At 45.8% G+C, this 22,777-nt stretch overlaps 1 protein-coding gene and 1 long non-coding RNA gene across 2 annotated transcripts in view; one reads left to right on the top strand and one right to left on the bottom strand.

Moving 5' to 3' along the window:
* MNAT1 (MNAT1 component of CDK activating kinase) overlaps positions 1-22,777 on the top strand; it is a 432,825-nt gene that overhangs the window by 283,108 nt on the left and 126,940 nt on the right. Inside the window, exon 7 of the mRNA XM_063947711.1 lies at positions 18,446-18,567. Coding sequence (XP_063803781.1) covers positions 18,446-18,567 — 122 coding nt within the window. The remainder of the gene's footprint in view (positions 1-18,445; positions 18,568-22,777) is intronic.
* Positions 325-20,112, bottom strand: LOC134980747 (uncharacterized). The gene is made up of 3 exons (XR_010190469.1): positions 19,678-20,112; positions 7,115-7,693; positions 325-622 (listed from the first exon to the last, which is right to left on the bottom strand). It is a non-coding gene; the product is annotated as an uncharacterized LOC134980747 (long non-coding RNA).

Below are 22,777 nucleotides of genomic sequence, written 5' to 3'. Positions count from 1 at the left end.
TTTGAACTGGCCGTCAAGTGTTGCAACAAGATGACAAAAGTTTATGCTAAGATGGGTCCAAGGCTTCTTTCTCACTGCTGAGCAAAAAGAAAATCGAAAGCAAATTTGTACAGATATTGTAGAACAAATTCAAGTGGATTCACATTTTTTAGATAAAGTTATTACCTGTGATGAAACCTGGATCTTCCAGTACAATCCTGAGACAAAACACCAGTCCATGCACTGGAAGACACCATCCTCAACAAGAATTAAGAAAAGCACGTCAAAGCAAATAATAATAATTTTATTTATATAGCGCTCTTTCTCCCATAGGATTCACTGCGCTTATCCAAATTCAATGCCATGTTAATTATTTTCTTTGATGTCAAGGGTGTTATTTTGGCGGACTGGGAACCAGAATGAATCAACATTACAACAAACATTTTCTAGAAACTTAACGTGAAAGAATCAAAAGAAAGTGGTGAGAGTTGTGGAAAAATGGTTTCATCCTCCTTCAGAACAACACACACAATTCTCTCTTTGAAGCAGTTTTTGGCTGAGAAACAGATTGCAGTGCTAGAACATGTTCTGTACTCGCCAGACCTAGCACCGCGTGATTTCTCTTTTTTCCCTAAATTCAAATCTGTAAAGAAGAAAACAGAGCTGTTGAGACAGCTGACAGATAATGAGCTACATTGAGCCGTACTGGCTTTGACCAATGGAAAATAAGAACGCAGCAGTGTGAGGGTACAGAAGTGGAGGTTTTACGTAAATTTAGCATCAAATAATTTAGTAGCAACAATTTGTATGGTGCAAAAGTTCTAGGTGTATGAGGACACGTATTACTATATCTTTATAGATTGAAAGCAAGCAGGGCCCTCTTACCAATTTGTCTGTTAGCCTGTCTTGTTTTATTACTGTTAAGTTCCTAATTGTAAAGCGCAATGGAATAAGCTACCACTATTAAGTAAATGCTAAATAATAATTGTTTGCTCTGACTTGTGCTGTAAACTAGCTCGGAAGCAAATGATGATAATTGTAGTAGTATTATTGCTCTATTTGTGCCATATCATGCGTTGTTGAATTTTCTGCAGTATATAAAATTTTCGTCTACATGAACGCGTGACTTGGCAGATATATAAATTGCAAGAAGAGCATCTTTTTAATGTAAGGATCTCTGCTGAGTGCTTTCATCAATGTACATACAAGCTGATTAACATGGACAGACTGAGAGCAAGAACCTGGTAAAGAATGACGTGATTACTCATGCTACATTACCACTCATTAAAGTAACAATATTAATACCACCAAACTTCAAAATTACAATAATGGATGCAAGTCTACATTTTTATGAAACTACTTCTTAAAGTGTGGTTTAATTTTTTTGTTAACATTTTACTATTGTGGAATTCTTGTTCTACTGTATAAAGGTACATAAAGGTACATACACACTTGCCGATAAAATGAACGACGTCGCTCATTTTCACCCTTCCTGAGCGATGTTCACTTTCTCGGCAAGTGTGTATGCCGGCGACAATGACCGATGTGCGGCACCGCGGGTCGTTACCGACCCTCGGTGTCGGCGGTGCATGCATACTCAGTCTGGACTGTCGTCCAGTAGCTGCCTGCACGGCCCGGCTGCTGCGTGACGTCACTGAGCGATATGAACAGTCATATCGCTTAGTGTGTACGGCCAACCGCCTGGCCTGGGAAGGAAACACTAGATGACATCACTCCATAGAGCGACGTTGTCTAATGTGTATGCACCTTAACACCACAATGTGCATAAAGACAGTCAAATAAAATGGTAAATCATGGTTTGTCGGAAGCAATTTGAATGGTACTGTGTAGGGACAGTATAATCTATACTGGGTACTGTGCTGCATAAATCTTATTACCTAACAGCATGATTACTTTTTTACCCCCCAGTTCCTGGGCTTGGTTAGATTTGTTTGTGTTGCTGGAGCAGATCAACTGGTTTTCCATGTTTCTAATATACACAGTCGTTAAACTGACATTGGGACTTGTGATGTCATTATTGTAAACTGGTGATTGAGTGCCCCCTGCAGGGCTTCTACTCATATAATGACCTCTACATTTGTCAGTGCTAGTTAGGCAATCAATCACGTCATTTACTCACAGGCACATCATTTTCTTACTGTTGACTCTTTGCTGATGTGATTTCCTACTATAAATAACATTGGCAATACAAAAGCGTTTTGATTTTTGTATTCTATTGTGATATTGCAGTAGTCTTAGCCATTCACTGCTTCTGTTATTTTCTGAATTTTCTGATTACATGTAAATTAGGTTGGTATTCTGGGGCAGATGTATTAAGCCTGGAGAAGTGATAAAGCAGTGATAAGTGGAAGGTGATAACGCACCAGCCAATCAGCTCCAAACTGGCATTTTTCAGACCCATAATGATTGGCTGGTGCGTTATCACCTTGCACTTATCACTGCTTTATCACTTCTCCAGGCTTAGTACATCTGGCCCTCAATTAGGTGCGATAGTTTTGGGGCTGATTAAAAATGGCCTAATAGCACGATTTTTGACCGATGGTCATTATTTTTATAGGCCGTTTCTATCCACTGAAAAAGGTCTTGCGATCGTGCGATAACACATGGGATCCACGATAAGCTCCTGATCCTTTGTGTTATCGCGTCTCTGATGGCTGCTTATCGCAGATTATGCTTCAGGTGCTTGATGCCCCCGAAGCAAAATCCCTTATAAGTGCCACATATCGGGGTTAATTGGATAGCCCTGGCAGAATCCATTAAACGCATCTAATTGGATAGCAGCCATAGTCTCCTGAAACTTACATTTTGGTGAATTTGTCAGCTTATGACACAATGCAGGGCGTATTTAATGTGTATATGGAGCGCTTGATAATGTGTCACTGTCTAATGCTGAAAAAGAAAAACAGGTTTAAACACAGTGGGTTAGTTGTAAACTCAGGGTGCCCTGTAATGTTTAAGCTCTTTTTTGAAAATTTTAAAAAGTCCCGATCTCCAGCTTAATGTGGACCCTCCAGGCACAATAGCAAGGTCCCCGGCAGGTGTACTAGCTGTCCCTATCCTACCTCTGGGTCCTCTGGTCTGTGGATCTCACACTGGTCAGTTCGTTCTCGGCGGCCGGAGTCTCTTCTTCCTAACCGGAAGTTGATGAGGCGCCGCGGGACGTCACTTCCGGGTGACGCGGTGACGGGAACTTCGTGTATCGACGCGTTTCATGCACTGCGGCACTTCGTCCAGGACGCCGAGAACGAACTGACCAGTGTGAGATCCACAGACCAGAGGACCCAGAGGTAGGATAGGGACAGCTAGTACACCTGCCGGGGACCTTGCTATTGTGCCTGGAGGGTCCACATTAAGCTGGAGATCGGGACTTTTTAAAATTTTCAAAAAAGAGCTTAAACATTACAGGGCACCCTGAGTTTACAACTAACCCACTGTGTTTAAACCTGTTTTTCTTTTTCAGCATTAGACAGTGACACATTATCAAGCGCTCCATATACACATTAAATATACCATTTATATTCAATGGAGCTGCTGGTTTTATAGCGCAGTACTTTTTTCCTTTTTTCCTCTTAACAATGCAGGGCGTAGCCAGAACTTTTTGGGCCCCATAGCAACATTTTCAAGGGGCCCCAGTCCCTAATGCTTCTAGAGAGAAACCTCTCTGCAGCAGTTCATTTTATGTCCCATAATAGTGCCCTAGGTCATTTTCTGAACCATAGTAATGCCTTCGTTATTGTTATGCCCCCATAGTAGTGCCCTAGTTCATTTTATGTCCCATAATAGTGCCCTAGGTCATTTTCTGAACCATAGTAATGCCTTCGTTATTGTTATGCCCCCATAGTAGTGCCCTAGTTCATTTTATCTCCCATAATAGTGCCCTAGGTCATTTTCTGAACCATAGTAATGCCTTCGTTATTGTTATGCCCCCATAGTAGTGCCCTAGTTTATTTTATGAACCATAGTAGTGACCTAGTTCACATGTCACATTTGTAGGGCTGCCAGTACACATTATGAAAAACAGTACACCCAGTTCACATTATGACAATGTCCCCAGTTAATATTATGTCACATTTCAGTGCCCCCATGTCATATTGTGCCACTCTGCAGTGCCCCGGTTATGTAACATTATAATGTCCTCCAGTTCATTTTATACCTCATTATAATATAAAGCTTAAGGGGCATACCAAGATATATTGCAGGCCCCAAAGCAAAAGTTTGCACAGGGAAGGCGGGCCCCTTTCCGCTCTGAGCCCCATAGCAAGTTCAATCTCTACACCTATGGTAGCTACACCTTTGCCCATTGCAAAATGCAGTGGTTCAGGGGATCTTGCAGCAGGAGACAATGACATGATTCTCAGCGAATGGAGTCATCACATCCCTGCCAACTTCATTGCAGAAGTGATGGGAAGCGGGAGAGTTATCTACTATCCTATGAGCTCTCCATGAAATTCAGGAGTCTCTCGTACATTCCGGAAGAGTGATCAGCAAGACTTGGTCTAGGGAAAAGGAGGCTAAATCACTGGTTGTAGACAGGCATACCATATTTGTCACACTTTTAGTTTAGAGCAGGGCTGGCCAAACCATTCCACGAGATCTACCAACAGTACACATTTTCCAGACCACCTAGCTCGTGCACAGGTGTAGTCATTACTAATTAAGATGTGCTGCATTCATTCCTAACTGACAATTCTACAGATCTCCAGGAGGCCTGGAAAACATGAACTGTTGGTAGATCTCGAGGACCGGTTTGGCCAGCCCTGGTTTAGAGGTTACATTGGGCCAGTTTTTTCCTCTGGATCATGAATGTAGACTTTAAAGCCTAGGCAAGTCTCAAAATCCACTACAGTCAAGAAAACAAACAAAAAATGTAACTAAATGTTTTCTTATGATTGTTGAGGTGGGTACACACTAGGTGATGTGCTCTATGAGGGACGTTGCCTAGTGTGTTCCCTTCCCTGCCTGGGCGGTCGTCGGTAGTGCGTACACACTGAGCGATATGCAAACGATATCGCTCAAAGACGTCATACCGGACCGGGCCGTGCATGCAGCTTTTGGGCGATAGTCCAAATTGTGCTGCATGCATAGCCAACAGCGAGGGTCATCAATTACGGTCCGCGGGGCAGCACATCGCTTGACGTTCGGCAGCGTAAACACACACAAAAAAATAATAATAATCACATTCTATCTGCTGCTTGATGAACCATCGCTAAACAGTGACTGAAACCTGATCACTGTGGTCAACGTCATAATGGAGGCCATCATGACTTTTGAAAGGCTTGTTTCTATACAAGAAGACAATCAGCCTGCATAATGTTTTGTTTGGGACACCTGGATTGCAATGCACTTTCCTGGTAGTACCTTAACTAGAGCTTTCAGACTATAGTGACCGAGGAGCTGTCTTCTGAATTAACTCTGTATTAGCTCATGTGGATGGAGATCTGCTGTTAATTTCTTTTTTTGTTTTCTTTTGCTTCCTTAAATGGTAATTGCTCCTTTTCGGTATTATTTTAAATATACCCTGTTGATTTTTTTTTTTCCCCTGATGTCCTTCGTTCCTCTTGATGTCCTGGCTGAAACTGTGAGAAGGTGAAGCTTTTGTGATTGGTCCTCCCACTTAAACACCTTCCTTTACTGACAATTAATGATGGTTACAAAAATTTTGCCAGGTCCGACAGAGTGCAGGGACAAGTGGCTCCATGTCGCACCCCCTGGGGATCTGTGTGGTTCTAGTAGTACTGCTGGTTAAGGTGTCATATATTAAATACTTTGAATTTGAGTAATGAGAATTTATTTATTCATGGACATATGAATAAATAAATTCATGCAAACGCTATAGATCGTTGCTCCCTTTGACAAAACTCACGCAAAACAGTCAATCATTGTCTTCAGTCAATTGGTATGCTTATATGCTGTTTACATTTTTTTTTTTTTTTTTAACTGGTTAGTGTATGTTTGTTCCCGATCATATTAAAATTGTCGTATAGCAGCGGTAACAGAGGTTTCAGTGAGACTTAGGGACATTGTAAAGCCCAGTATCACTTGTCAGAATAAAGTGTGTACGTATCCTTTTGTTTCTTGACGTACATGAATTGTTCTTACACCATATAGAAATATGCACACACAAAGGAAGGGAAATAAATGACAAAGTATGAGATGCAGTATGTCTTCATTATTGTGTGTGTGTGATAGTACAAATGATGGTAACCTAGCTAGTACAATTCAAATTCTATGTTCCTGCTTTATCTATCTATCTATCTATCCTATCTATCTATCTATCTATCTATCTATCTATCTATCTATCTATCTATCTATCTATCTATCTATCTATCTATCTATCTATCTATCTATCTATCTATCTATCTATCTATCTATCTATCCCACTGACTCAGTCACAAAATCACCTGAACCAAAAGGACTAGGAACTTGAAATTTGGACAGTAGCTTGCTGTTGTGATGTTGGCACCCACTAAGAAGGAATTCCATCAACAAAGGGGTTAAAAGGGGTGAGATGATAAATTGGGAATTCCCCCCTCACAGAGGAGAGTTAAGACAGCCGACCCAGCCAGGGCTATAAATAATGCATGGTGCTGGCGATACCAAGTCGCGGAGGGGGGAGGACACAGTGCTCCTTTCCTGGACTTCCTTGCCAGTGACAGTTGCAGAGCAGTCCATTATTCAAATAGGGGAGCCACATCAACTGCCACCCCTAAACACTGTCAAACCACTGGGTGTAGCTCCCCTATTTGAATAATGAACTGCTCTGCTACTTGAAAGGAAGTGCAGCCTTATGGTTCAGAAGATTTTGTGATGAGTCAGTGGTATTTGCCTTTTATATATCAGAATTATCTTTATTGGCCAGGTGTACTCACGCACACTAGGAATTTTTTGCGGTACAGTGCATAGCCAAGCAGCAACATGAAGGGGGAATACATAGCATAAGAAGGGGGAGAAATGTAGCATAAATTACAAACATTACACGTATGAGTTCATACTGCACATTGCAACTGTACGATAGACTCGACATATTATACAAGTTTGACTTTTTATATATTGTTTATCTGGTGGACAGCTAGTGGATCTTTTAATTGATATGGTCGACTTTGCGGGAATGTACCTGTAGCGTATGCCTGATGGAAGCAGTTCAAACAGTTTGTGACCTGGGTGCTGCATATCTGCCACGATTTTCTCCGCTCGCTTCCTGACCCTTGATTGGTATGATTCCTGGACGGGAGGGAGGTCAGCCCCAACAATCTTTTCAGCTGTCCTCACCACCCTTTGCCTCTGTCACTCTCATTGGCAACTCCATACCAGACTGTGATCGAGGAACATAGGACTGGTTCTACGATCACTGTGTAGAAGATGAGCAGCAGCTTCTGCGGGATGTTGAATTTCCTGAGTTGCCTCAGAGAGAACTTCCACTTATGAGCCTTTCTTTACGACAGTGCTTATCTTGGGTTCTCAGGAAATTTTTGACCCTAGGAATTTGAAGGAGTGACCCACGAAACCAGGTTGTCGGCTATTACGAGGGGTAGCATGGCATTGGTTTTCCTTCTGAAGTCCACCACCATCTTAACTGTTTTGAGGGGATTTAGGTCAAGGTTGTTCCTGCTGCACCACTGTGTTAGCCGTTCCACTTCGCGTCTGTAGGCAGATTGGTCTTCGTCCTTGATTAAGCCAATGATGGTGGTGTCATCTGCAAATTTTATAATTTTTACTGATTGCTTGACCGATTTCATATATAAGTACTTAACCAACCTATTTTCAACAAGGAGAGGATAGTGTCTCCATTATCAGAGGTTAACCTGCCACTTGAATTAAACCTTACCGAACCTCTCAGAGAGTAATAGGAGGAAAGGAGAGATATTTTGACTCTTAAATGCATTAAAGGAAAGCTTGATAGTCAGCAACTACTTATCTGCTGTGTAAAGTGTACTGACGGCTCTCCCAGGGACCTTAAGTGTTGTGCAAAAATCTATACCTTTTTACCTCAAAGGAAGAGCCCTAAGGAGAGCGAGAAGCTAAGCAAGGCGACATCGGGCCCTTTGGAATGGGTCTGGGACTCAGGGTCGACAACAAAAAGGTCGACACACCTTAGGTCGACGCCAATTGGTCGACACACCTTAGGTCGACATGGGCAAAAGGTCGCCATGAACAATGTCGATATGGAAAAAGGTCGACATGAGTTTTTTATGTTTTTTGGGTGTCGTTTTCTTCGTAGAGTGACCGAGAACCCCAATTAGTGCACCGCGTCCCCTCGCATGGCTCGCTTCGCTCGCCATGCTTCGGGCATGGTGCTTTCGCTCCGCTACCGCTTCGCTCGGCACAGATTACCGTTCCAATCGTAGTCCACGTGGATCGTTAAGTATGAAAAGGTTCCAAAAAAGAAAAAAATCGTGAAAAACTCATGTCGACCTTTTTCCATGTCGACCTTGTTCCCGTCGACCTTTTGTCCATGTCGACCTAAGGTGTGTCTACCAATTGGCGGCGACCTAAGGTGTGTCGACCTTTTTGTTGTCGACCTGGAGTCCGGATACCCTTTGGAATATAGTCAGCCTATCCCTGCAACCTCACGTATTTAACATACAGCAGGCAGGGTTTGGACTGTCGTCCCAGTATTTACAGCACTGGCCAGGGCAGGATCAGAGGCGGGACGGGGCAGAGAAGGAGGTGGATTATTCTCCTCAGCGCCAGCCTTTTGACATCATCAATCCCGGGAAAGGCCCGGCCGGAGGTGCAGCCTAACAAAGATTGGCATCAGCAGGCGGAGCATGTCCTGTTGCAAGTCTAATTGCTGATCATCTGTGAAAAACTAACCATTTAAATTAAGGTATATCCCGTTGTCCAGAAAATAAAGGTGTGTACACACGGTGAGATCCTTGCTATGCCTGATTTTGACACTGAGATTTCCCTTGAACTCCCCCAGACCCCAGATAACACAGATAGCACAGATTTTGACTATCTGTGCTTGAGATTTTGTCTATGTACGATTTTGACCAAGTATCAATTTTGACTATACTTTATACTAGATAGTCAAGATTGACTTGCCTGCGTAGTCTACCTAGCCTTGCGTATCGGAATCGAATCGGTATCGCAAGCTGCAACACCTTGAGATATGTACTAACTTTTCATAAGATTTTGATATATATATATATATATATATATATAGTCAAAATCTTACAGATTTATCTCACCGTGTGTACACGCCTTAAGACACAGAGACTACAGATTCTGTACAATAAAATCCGTTTATTGTTTTGGTGTGTTCTAGAGTGGTTTCATGGAGGGGCACTTTGATGCTACCAGTTCTTAACAACACCCTACAACACTTGTGCCTATTTTAAAAGCAGGATTACATTTGCTTAAAATACCAGCGCTTTTCATCTCTTTGTGATTATACTTGAAATTCTGTAGCGAAGCACGGGTATTCAGCTAGTTTGTTATATATGATAATAGTGAGCCTTGGTTCTTGGTGTAGTGAAAGTGAGAAGCCTGAGGGAAAGGTTTGAAGATCACTTGTTGAACAACCATATTTGTTTGTTTCCTCTGTTGGGCACCACAATAATGTTACACAGTTAAAATATGGGCTTGCACAGCTTTTTATTTTTTTTCCATTTATTTGCGTGAGTGTACCTGTCGTGCCTTTCGGCAAACTTTAAGGTCCTAGTACATTATTTGTCTTTGGTAACTCTCCCAGAAAAGATGGATATGCTTACATGCAGTGGCGTCACAAGGCGGGTGCAGGGGGTGCGGCACCTGGAGGGGGGTGACACCAAATGTCTGTTCCTCCGTAGTGTCAGGAGCCAGGTGCTGCAGTGAGAAAGTCTCCTACAGCACCCGGCTCCTGTCATAGAAGAGGAGCCAACAGCGCACGGAGACGGTCTCTGGGGGAAGCCCAGCTTCTCCGGAGATGCTGGGCATGCCCCCAGAGAGACTATTCCCAGCTAAGCCACGCCCCATATGTGTAAGACCTTGCCCCCTTTTGCCACGAGGGCAGCAGGAGATCAGGGGTGCGCACCGGGTGTCACCACACCCGGTGACGCCTCTGTTTACATGTGCAGGTTTGTGGTAACTCTGGAAAATGTTACATAGTGCAACTTACTTCAGTTTTAGAACCACCAGCCTTCATTCATTTAAATTAACCAGTTTTCTCATAAAATATTCTCGGTATGGTCTTTTTTATGTCTTTATTTATTTTAATGTATTTATTACCTTGGTTGAAGTGCATATAGATATTTACTTTTCCACAAAAGTACATTGGAAGGTACACCCCGTGACCCCAATAAAAGTAAAAGGCCTGTGTTGTGTTTCCATCACCACTGGCCAGCCAGAGAATTTTAGCCTTTTTACTGGCAGGAAAAGGCTTTGTGACTCCTCCGCCCTTGTTGACTCATTTAAGTAGTCTAGGAAGGAGATCTCCCAATCTGTGTAATGGCCCCCATATACCTGTGGAGGATTATCTCAATTTAACACTCCTCCGATTGGCCTGGTAGGTGAATTGGTAATATTAAACGTTTAAAAACCCTGCCGGTCAGGATCCGCAAATCAGGGATGAACGTGTGAGGAATCTTGGTTTTGTCCTGGATAGTAGCTGCACACTTACATCAGGTATCACCCACAATCAAATCCTCATTCTTTCATCTTAGACACATAGCCGTGTTCAAGCACTTAATTTCATCAGAAGATCTGCCTAAAGTCATACATGCATTTGTATCATCACGCCTAGACTACTACCTTGAATTGCACCGCTTGCAGATGGTACAAAATGCAGCTGTCGGTCTAGTAACCAACCAGCCCTGTTCAAGCCACATAACACCCATTCTCTACTCCCTTCACTGGCTGCCTGTAAGACTGGGGTGGGGAACCTTTTTTCTACCAAGGGCCATTTGGATATTTATAAAATCCTTCGGGGGCCATACAAAAATCATCAATTTAGAAATTAGCCTGCCCCCAGTCAGTAGTTATGCCCCCAGTCACTTGTTATGCCCCATTAGATATGCCCAGTCAGTTGTTATGCCCCATTAGATATGCCCCGTCAGTTGTTATGCCCCATTAGATATGCCCCGTCAGTTGTTATGCCCCATTAAATATGCCCCCTGTAGTTATGCCCCATTACATATGCCCCCTAGTAGTGCCGCTTACACACACACACATTGAAAGAAAGAAAAAAAAAACCCACTATGCTCACCAGCCCTGCTCCTGCTTCCGGACCGCTGCCCTCCCTCTCCTCGAAACTATGGGAGATGTCATGACGTCTCTCCCATAGCGCCGCACAGCCACACATGTACACTGCCTGAGCCAGAAGCTGGAGCTCAGCGGGCGCTCTGCATCTCCTCTTGTTTAGGTGAGATGTCATGACGTCTCTCCCATAGCGCCGCACAGCCACACATGTACACTGCCTGAGCCAGAAGCTGGAGCTCAGCGGGCGCTCTGCATCTCCTCTTGTTTAGGTGAGATGTCATGACGTCTCTCCCATAGCGCCGCACAGCCACACATGTACACTGCCTGAGCCAGAAGCTGGAGCTCAGCGGGCGCTCTGCATCTCCTCTTGTTTAGGTGAGATGTCATGACGTCTCTCCCATAGCGCCGCACAGCCACACATGTACACTGCCTGAGCCAGAAGCTGGAGCTCAGCGGGCGCTCTGCATCTCCTCTTGTTTAGGTGAGATGTCATGACGTCTCTCCCATAGCGCCGCACAGCCGCACATGTACACTGCCTGAGCCAGAAGCTGGAGCTCAGCGGGCGCTCTGCATCTCCTCTTGTTTAGGTGAGATGTCATGACGTCTCTCCCATAGCGCCGCACAGCCACACATGTACACTGCCTGAGCCAGAAGCTGGAGCTCAGCGGGCGCTCTGCATCTCCTCTTGTTTAGGTGAGATGTCATGACGTCTCTCCCATAGCGCCGCACAGCCACACATGTACACTGCCTGAGCCAGAAGCTGGAGCTCAGCGGGCGCTCTGCATCTCCTCTTGTTTAGGTGAGATGTCATGACGTCTCTCCCATAGCGCCGCACAGCCACACATGTACACTGCCTGAGCCAGAAGCTGGAGCTCAGCGGGTGCTCTGCATCTCCTCTTGTTTAGGTGAGATGTCATGACGTCTCTCCCATAGCGCCGCACAGCCACACATGTACACTGCCTGAGCCAGAAGCTGGAGCTCAGCGGGCGCTCTGCATCTCCTCTTGTTTAGGTGAGATGTCATGACGTCTCTCCCATAGCGCCGCACAGCCACACATGTACACTGCCTGAGCCAGAAGCTGGAGCTCAGCGGGCGCTCTGCATCTCCTCTTGTTTAGGTGAGATGTCATGACGTCTCTCCCATAGCGCAGCACAGCCACACATGTACACTGCCTGAGCCAGAAGCTGGAGCTCAGCGGGCGCTCTGCATCTCCTCTTGTTTAGGTGAGATGTCATGACGTCTCTCCCATAGCGCCGCACAGCCACACATGTACACTGCCTGAGCCAGAAGCTGGAGCTCAGCGGGCGCTCTGCATCTCCTCTTGTTTAGGTGAGATGTCATGACGTCTCTCCCATAGTACCGCACAGCCGCACATGTACACTGCCTGAGCCAGAAGCTGGAGCTCAGCGGGCGCTCTGCATCTCCTCTTGTTTAGGTGAGATGTCATGACGTCTCTCCCATAGCGCCGCACAGCCACACATGTACACTGCCTGAGCCAGAAGCTGGAGCTCAGCGGGCGCTCTGCATCTCCTCTTGTTTAGGTGAGATGTCATGACGTCTCTCCCATAGCGCCGCACAGCCACACATGTACACTGCCTGAGCCAGAAGCTGGAGCTCAGCGGGCGCTCTGCATCTCCTCTTGTTTAGGTGAGATGTCATGACGTCTCTCCCATAGCGCCGCACAGCCACACATGTACACTGCCTGAGCCAGAAGCTGGAGCTCAGCGGGCGCTCTGCATCTCCTCTTGTTTAGGTGAGATGTCATGACGTCTCTCCCATAGCGCCGCACAGCCGCACATGTACACTGCCTGAGCCAGAAGCTGGAGCTCAGCGGGCGCTCTGCATCTCCTCTTGTTTAGGTGAGATGTCATGACGTCTCTCCCATAGCGCCGCACAGCCACACATGTACACTGCCTGAGCCAGAAGCTGGAGCTCAGCTGGCGCTCTGCATCTCCTCTTGTTTAGGTGAGATGTCATGACGTCTCTCCCATAGCGCCGCACAGCCACACATGTACACTGCCTGAGCCAGAAGCTGGAGCTCAGCGGGCGCTCTGCATCTCCTCTTGTTTAGGTGAGATGTCATGACGTGTCTCCCATAGCTCCGCACAGCCACACATGTACACTGCCTAAGCCAGAAGCTGGAGCTCAGCGGGCGCTCTGCATCTCCTCTTGTTTAGGTGAGATGTCATGACGTCTCTCCCATAGCGCCGCACAGCCACACATGTACACTGCCTAAGCCAGAAGCTGGAGCTCAGCGGGCGCTCTGCATCTCCTCTTGTTTAGGTGAGATGTCATGACGTCTCTCCCATAGCGCCGCACAGCCACACATGTACACTGCCTGAGCCAGAAGCTGGAGCTCAGCGGGCGCTCTGCATCTCCTCTTGTTTAGGTGAGATGTCATGACGTCTCTCCCATAGCGCCGCACAGCCACACATGTACACTGCCTGAACCCGAAGCTGGAGCTCAGCGGGCGCTCTGCATCTCCTCTTGTTTAGGTGAGATGTCATGACGTCTCTCCCATAGCGCCGCACAGCCACACATGTACACTGCCTGAGCCAGAAGCTGGAGCTCAGCGGGCGCTCTGCATCTCCTCTTGTTTAGGTGAGATGTCATGACGTCTCTCCCATAGCGCCGCACAGCCACACATGTACACTGCCTGAGCCAGAAGCTGGAGCTCAGCGGGCGCTCTGCATCTCCTCTTGTTTAGGTGAGATGTCATGACGTCTCTCCCATAGCGCCGCACAGCCACACATGTACACTGCCTGAGCCAGAAGCTGGAGCTCAGCGGGCGCTCTGCATCTCCTCTTGTTTAGGTGAGATGTCATGACGTCTCTCCCATAGCGCCGCACAGCCGCACATGTACACTGCCTGAGCCAGAAGCTGGAGCTCAGCGGGCGCTCTGCATCTCCTCTTGTTTAGGTGAGATGTCATGACGTCTCTCCCATAGCGCCGCACAGCCACACATGTACACTGCCTAAGCCAGAAGCTGGAGCTCAGCGGGCGCTCTGCATCTCCTCTTGTTTAGGTGAGATGTCATGACGTCTCTCCCATAGCGCCGCACAGCCACACATGTACACTGCCTGAGCCAGAAGCTGGAGCTCAGCGGGCGCTCTGCATCTCCTCTTGTTTAGGTGAGATGTCATGACGTCTCTCCCATAGCGCCGCACAGCCACACATGTACACTGCCTGAGCCAGAAGCTGGAGCTCAGCGGGCGCTCTGCATCTCCTCTTGTTTAGGTGAGATGTCATGACGTCTCTCCCATAGCGCCGCACAGCCACACATGTACACTGCCTGAGCCAGAAGCTGGAGCTCAGCGGGCGCTCTGCATCTCCTCTTGTTTAGGTGAGATGTCATGACGTCTCTCCCATAGTGCCGCACAGCCGCACATGTACACTGCCTGAGCCAGAAGCTGGAGCTCAGCGGGCGCTCTGCATCTCCTCTTGTTTAGGTGAGATGTCATGACGTCTCTCCCATAGCGCCGCACAGCCGCACATGTACACTGCCTGAGCCAGAAGCTGGAGCTCAGCGGGCGCTCTGCATCTCCTCTTGTTTAGGTGAGATGTCATGACGTCTCTCCCATAGCGCCGCACAGCCACACATGTACACTGCCTGAGCCAGAAGCTGGAGCTCAGCGGGCGCTCTGCATCTCCTCTTGTTTAGGTGAGATGTCATGACGTCTCCCATAGCACCGCACAGCCACACATGTACACTGCCTGAGCCAGAAGCTGGAGCTCAGCGGGCGCTCTGCATCTCCTCTTGTTTAGGTGAGATGTCATGACGTCTCTCCCATAGCGCCGCACAGCCACACATGTACACTGCCTGAGCCAGAAGCTGGAGCTCAGCGGGCGCTCTGCATCTCCTCTTGTTTAGGTGAGATGTCATGACGTCTCTCCCATAGCGCCGCACAGCCACACATGTACACTGCCTGAGCCAGAAGCTGGAGCTCAGCGGGCGCTCTGCATCTCCTCTTGTTTAGGTGAGATGTCATGACGTCTCTCCCATAGCGCCGCACAGCCGCACATGTACACTGCCTGAGCCAGAAGCTGGAGCTCAGCGGACGCTCTGCATCTCCTCTTGTTTAGGTGAGATGTCATGACGTCTCTCTCATAGCGCCGCACAGCCACACATGTACACTGCCTGAGCCAGAAGCTGGAGCTCAGCGGGCGCTCTGCATCTCCTCTTGTTTAGGTGAGATGTCATGACGTCTCTCCCATAGCGCCGCACAGCCACACATGTACACTGCCTGAGCCAGAAGCTGGAGCTCAGCGGACGCTCTGCATCTCCTCTTGTTTAGGTGAGATGTCATGACGTCTCTCTCATAGCGCCGCACAGCCACACATGTACACTGCCTGAGCCAGAAGCTGGAGCTCAGCGGGCGCTCTGCATCTCCTCTTGTTTAGGTGAGATGTCATGACGTCTCTCCCATAGCGCCGCACAGCCGCACATGTACACTGCCTGAGCCAGAAGCTGGAGCTCAGCGGGCGCTCTGCATCTCCTCTTGTTTAGGTGAGATGTCATGACGTCTCTCCCATAGCGCCGCACAGCCACACATGTACACTGCCTGAGCCAGAAGCTGGAGCTCAGCGGGCGCTCTGCATCTCCTCTTGTTTAGGTGAGATGTCATGACGTCTCTCCCATAGCGCCGCACAGCCACACATGTACACTGCCTGAGCCAGAAGCTGGAGCTCAGCGGGCGCTCTGCATCTCCTCTTGTTTAGGTGAGATGTCATGACGTCTCTCCCATAGCGCCGCACAGCCACACATGTACACTGCCTGAGCCAGAAGCTGGAGCTCAGCTGGCGCTCTGCATCTCCTCTTGTTTAGGTGAGATGTCATGACATCTCTCCCATAGCGCCGCACAGCCGCACATGTACACTGCCTGAGCCAGAAGCTGGAGCTCAGGAGTGAGCTCCTGCCTCCGGCTGCTGCTGAGGAGCCGGGCACCCGCTGGTGGTAAAATCTCAGCGGGCGCTCTGCATCTCCTCTTGTTTAGGTGAGCCTGGCCGGGCCGGATCAAGTGGCTTTGAGGGCCTTACACGGCCCTCGGGCCTGAGGTTCCCCACCCCTGCTGTAAGAGATGTCAAATAGTTTTCAAGATTGGCTTACTCACTTTCAAAGCCCTACATGACCAGGGCCCAAGGTACTTGAAGCAGCTTCTGATTCATTTCTGTCCCACTCGATTACTGAGATCTGTAGATGAAGGACTACTAACAGTATCTCCCTGAATTCATCTGTCAGTCGAGCTTTCTGCTTTGTGGCTCTGACTCTATACAACTCTTTCCCGTACAGTTCGAGAAGCCTCCGCTATGTACTACTTAAAAAATAGACTCAAGACTTATCTATGAATGCATTTCACTAATGTCTACTGTTCAGCTTGTTTTGCATTTTGTGCTGTAAAGGCAAATGTAAAGCACGTTGAGTCCTATTAGGAGAAAAGTGCAATATAAATAATAATATTATCATTATATAACATATACAGTTTCCCTGACTATCTGATGGATCGCTGATCATCTATGGCCGCAGTTCGGTGATGCTGTCAGATCAGTGAAACGGGCTAAAGGTGCATGAGGGCCTTAACTACTTCCTGCAACTCCTTGCACTGACCTGTACAAATGGCTGCACTTACGCCAAGGCAGATGCATAACATTACAGTAGTGTTGACGTGCAAAAAATGTATTTAGTATAATAACTAAATATATACGTTGTGTTTTTAAGCTCTCTTTTTCTATAATTGCATGACATATGTAGTGCTAATTACAAGCTCTAGAAAGATTTTGTTTCTATTTGTATAATGCTGTTTTTGTTTGTTTTTGACGATCTGACGTTTACAATTCATAGTTGAAAGAAATGTAATAATAATAAATGTGTCCCTCTCTATTGTAGTCCATATGCCAAAACTCAGCCATGCAGCTGCCGGTCAGCACAGTAACATAAGAACAATGCAGGAGATATTTTCAGCCATAGATGACGCACGGCTTTAGCTGTGTCCATCATATGCACTAGTACATTATTACTCTATTATCCTAATAGTGCACAATTTTTTCAGAATACTATTTAGTGTATGTACAGTAGCATATTGCCCATTCCATTAATAAAAATCGACCATGAACCTCATCTACCTAATGCTAGGTATTGATCTGCAGATATATCTATGGAAGGACAAGGCAGTGTGTTGTGCATTGGGATTGGGACTGACGTCATGAAGTATTACACCCGCCCGCCCAGTTCAGCCGTCAATCGCCGCCGGCTGCTGCAGCTTTTGTATGGGCGGTACACACACAGCGATGCGCCAATATGTCGTTAGATATATTGGCTGTCTGCTGTGCTGCAGGGCCGACGCGATATGTCTTTGAACAACGGCGTTCACAGACGTATTGCTCGTACACACTGGCCGACGATATAACGGGCAGTGTGTATGCACCATAAGTCATTCCTCAAACCACTTAGCCGCTGCACCATGGCCATACCCTTGTCTTGTAGTTGTAGTGTACCACTTGAAGTCATGACCATTGGGTGACGTCTAGTACAGTATATTGCAGCTCATTTCACGGAACAATAATGAGTGTATTGCAGAATAGCATTTTGCCCATGTCTGGTTTATATGCCTGACCCCCACCCTCCCCCATCATATTTGCTTCACCTAGTTCAGTGGTACCCAAACCTGTTTGAATCACGGCGCCCTAGAGTAACAGAAATTTTTTTCCACAGCACTCATAGGCCAAAAGTGTCTTATTGAGAAATTCAGAAAAAATATATCAAATTAGGTAAATTGTGGTTATATGTCCTCCTTAGGTTTAGTTATGTGGTGAGGGACAGGGTTCACTTCTGTTTGTCCACAGATTTTCTGATTGGAAGCCACAAGCACTAGTTTTGTCATATTGACTGTAAATAATTTGAATTGGCCTTAGACCACCATCCCGGAGCACCCCTGCAAGTACCCCGAGGTACCCAAGGATGCCATGGCACACAGTTTGAGAACCATTGACCTAAAAAATTGTAATTGGCTAACACGGTGGAGCTTTAAGGGACTCATTGATTGCAGTCATTAACAGGCAGGCTTAGATATTTTTAGTCTAATATTACTATTGACAAATGAAATCCCATCCTAATTACCTCACATTCTCCAAACTGCTTTGCAAACAGATTTTTTGTCCTTCAATAATTTCATAAAATGTATATTCCAATAGTGTACACTAATGTCAAGTTTATATTTTTAATTCAAACAAATAAGCTTTACATGTTGTAACTCATGGTATGTTTCTGCAGGGTCAGCATATTTCCTCTGTGCCAATTCCGAAACTAGAAGAAGCTTTGTATCAGTATCAGCCTATTCACATAGAAACATACGGCCCAGCAGTTCCTCCAATAGAGACGCTGAGTAGACTGGGGTAAGTGTATTTATATGTTTATATGTTTCCGCTGAATGGATTTATTCACAGACAAAAGTTGACTTTAGGAAAGTGATTTGTCAAATATACACAGAGCTAATTATGGAACATCTGGTTTAGTAAACTGTGCAGATCTTGGAGAGAATTTTTGTGTGACGCGAGTGGAGCTTTTGAAAGTCTTGCACGGGTCCATAACTCAGGCTGATTTCATGGACTCTTGTTACTGTCTCAATAGCACTTTAGATTGGTACTAGTATTTCAGTATATTACTTGGTATTACTGATATTAAACATTGCAACATAGTTTTTTCCCTTTAAATAGCAAGTCAAGAACCTTTTCTGGTGTCCTTTTTAATTAGCTATGCTACATATTATTTCTTTGTCAATATCTCTCTGGAAGGTAAACAAATATGGCTACCACAGGTTCTCAACTTTTTAGCATATCCTTATTAATGTCAGAGGGGGAGAAGTATTGGGAGGATGTCACAATGCACAGAGAAGATACAAAACACATAGTCGTCTATGCAGGCTCAGACCATCATCTGCTATGCGTAGAGAGGATTTGATATAAAGCATATGTTAAAGTGAAGATGTTGCCCTTAGCAACCAATCAGATGCCACTGAACATTTATCTAGCTGCTTCTAGAAGATTATAGCTAGAATCTGATTGGTTGCTTTGGGCAACATTTCCACTTTAAAAAAACAACAACTCACACCTTAGTAAATATACCCCAATGTTTCAACCCTTTAGAATGTTCTTCATTTATGCATAAATATGTCCTTAAATGTTCTATTTTCCTCTCTTCATCTAAGTCATAGGAAATTCTGTAGATAAAAAGAACACAATAAAGCACATAAAAGTATATACTTTTATATAATTTATATAATTTAATTCATATATATTGCCATGCCAAAATTATCTCAGGTTTTTTTTGTTTTTTTACTAGATGACCATCTGAGTACATTGAAGGTCCTAGTTATACAATTATTAAATAATAATTCAAATGTATTACAGTATTCAGATAACTGTGAAGGATTCATAAAGGTTGTAACAGTACTGTCCACTCGGTACTGGAGTGGATAGTACCTTACCCTTACCTTTAGCCCTTACCTTTTCAGCAGTCCCTGCCATATTTGGAGCATGCTGTTACCTGCAGTCCTCAGTCCATGTCCTGGCAAACCTCTGCTAAAACGCAGTGATTTTGCCACATTATGAAAGGAACGTTATGCATTCGTTATACTGACATTCAGAATGTTAACATTGTAATTTTTTTTACTGGGAACATTTTGACAGACACAAGGCCAGAAGTAATGCTGTCCGAGTTGGCCAGAGGTGCGAGTTGCAGGCTGAACTCTGATATTGGTTTTGGCATGGGTTTGCTTGTAAATGATTGGCAGTTTAAAAGAAAGTCACAGGAATCTACCATGATCGAGCTTTACAAGCGAAACGCGTGAATTGCGTTGGCCCCGCCCCCCCATCCATCTCTGGGCTACACAAGCAGACAAGGTGCTCCTGTAACCGCTCAGGATTTTCTCTTACGGAGGTTCCCCCACCCTACGGAAACCATGTCTCGCACCTCACAGAAGCATCAAGACTTTGTGTCTGAGCCCATGGGCGATAAACCAAGTACAGCTCTGTCTGGTTCTAGAGAGGTTCTTGGTAGCAAATTAGAAGAGCAAGGTTTTGATAAGGCGTATTTGTTTCTGGACCAGTTTCTTATTTTAAGGAAGGATGCAGACAATCTCTTTACAGACTGGCTAAAGGAATCTTGTGGGGCCAATTCCCGCCGAGCAGAGTTGTGTTCTTTCCTATTCTCCGGTCTACATATTTATCTAGCAAGTGTCTTGTCAGCGTTAGGTTTTACATGCTATCTAATTCATTGTATTTCAGAAATTGTTCAGAGTCTTAATGAATAAAAATAAAGGTAAAGTTATCTCTCCGGAAAAAAAAAAGGTCACAGTTCAGCTGGCATCCCTCACCTCTGGCCAACTCGGACAGCATTATATCTGGCCCAATGTCTGCAGACCATGTCAGGTTTTATGATGAGGTTTGGGCTCAAATACCCGGATCCGCTATGTCGGCAGCATTATGACCATGTTGACGCACTGAATGTCTACACTTTGTACCACATCCACAGAAACATCAGGAGAAGTAAAGGTTATATATAGTGCATATAATAAATAATGACTGACAGGAAAGGGGTTATATCTGCAAAATGAACTGCTCCTAACCAACAGACTACAAAAGTCCACATAGATGAATATACATTTTTTCATATTTCTAATACTGTGATTTGTTCTTTAGCCACAGATAGAAAATAAAGCACTAAAATGCTGCAAAATACATGAATGCAGACAGCAATAATACACTTATGCAGTCCACCGATATCTATATTTTCTTAATCCTGTTATAAATGAGTCCAAGTGATTGACTTGTTGGCTTATCATAGCCAGTTGTGGGTTTTTATCTGTTTTATGACATCTGATAACTGCTCACTCCCTGGATACATATCCAGTACATTGTTGCTGAGTTCTTCATTGGAATAGCTAAGCTGCTATACTCCAGATGTTTATTGGTTTATGTATGCTGTTTAAATGTGGATTCTGGTTAAGACATATGGACAGCATACTTCAGTTATTTTGTCTCTCTAGCCAGTAGGGGAAATGTCTTTTATTCGGAAAAGCTGCAAATCACATGTTGTGAAGCATGAACCAAGTCCTCCTATAGAGTCTCAGTGCTGCTTAATGATAAATTCCCCTGACCTTAGGTTCTTGAAGCCCTATTAGTCTTTCCTCAAGTTAAACCACAGAGGACCCTGCAGCTGAAACCAGAGATGCACAATGGCAAGTTCACGTTTGTGTACACAAATCAACAGCCCCAAACATGAAACAGAAAATGCTGTTGTGGGCTGTTTGCTAAAATGACAAAAGGATTTAACGCTTATTAAGCAAACCTTACTCGTCATTGGTTCTAGAAACATCTTTACAAGTAGCTTGGGTATCTGGTCTTTAGCTTGACCACACTTAGGTCAACAGTCATTATGTCAACCACTATTGGTTGACATGCACTAGGTCAACATGGTCTTTAGGTCGACATGATCAGTAGATCGACACATGAAAGGTCAACATGAGTTTTTCGGGGGGGGGGGGGAATAAAATTTTTTAACATTTCTCTGACGTCCTAGTGGATGCTGGGGACTCCGTCAGGACCATGGGGATTAGCGGCTCCGCAGGAGACAGGGCACAAAAATAAAGCTTTAGGATCAGGTGGTGTGCACTGGCTCCTCCCCCTATGACCCTCCTCCAAGCCCCAGTTAGGTTTTTGTGCCCGTCCGAGCAGGGTGCAATCTAGGTGGCTCTCCTAAAGAGCTGCTTAGAAAAAGTTTTTAGGTTTTTTATTTTCAGTGAGTCCTGCTGGCAACAGGCTCACTGCATCGAGGGACTTAGGGGAGAGAAGTCAACTCACCTGCGTGCAGGATGGATTGGCTTCTTAGGCTACTGGACACCATTAGCTCCAGAGGGATCGAACACAGACCCAGCCATGGAGTCCGGTCCCGGAGCCGCGCCGCCGACCCCCCTTGCAGATGCCGAAGATTGAAGAGGTCCAGAAACAGGCGGCAGAAGACTTTTCAGTCTTCATGAGGTAGCGCACAGCACTGCAGCTGTGCGCCATTGTTGTCAGCACACTTCATACAGCGGTCACTGAGGGTGCAGGGCGCTGGGGGGGGTCGCCCTGGGCAGCAATGTATAATACCTTTCTTATGGCTAAAAATACATCACATATAGCCCTTGAGGCTATATGGATGTATTTAACCCCTGCCAGATCTCACAAAGTCCGGGAGAAGAGCCCGCCAAAATAGGGGGCGGGGCTTATTCTCCTCAGCACACAGCGCCATTTTCCTGCTCAGCTCCGCTGTGAGGAAGGCTCCCAGGACTCTCCCCTGCACTGCACTACAGAAACAGGGTAAAACAGAGAGGGGGGGCACTTTTTTTGGCGATATTACTATATTTAAGCTGCTATAAGGATACAACACTTATATAGGGTTGTTCCCATATATATTATAGCGCTTGGGTGTGTGCTGGCAAACTCTCCCTCTGTCTCCCCAAAGGGCTAGTGGGGTCCTGTCTTCAATAGAGCATTCCCTGTGTGTCTGCTGTGTGTCGGTACGTGTGTGTCGACATGTATGAGGACGATGTTGGTGTGGAGGCAG

Source organism: Pseudophryne corroboree, chromosome 12, assembly GCF_028390025.1.
Source record: "Pseudophryne corroboree isolate aPseCor3 chromosome 12, aPseCor3.hap2, whole genome shotgun sequence".
NCBI classification, from domain to species: domain Eukaryota; kingdom Metazoa; phylum Chordata; class Amphibia; order Anura; family Myobatrachidae; genus Pseudophryne; species Pseudophryne corroboree.
Note: the sequence above shows the minus strand (reverse complement) of the source record. Positions and strands in the feature narration are given on the sequence as shown.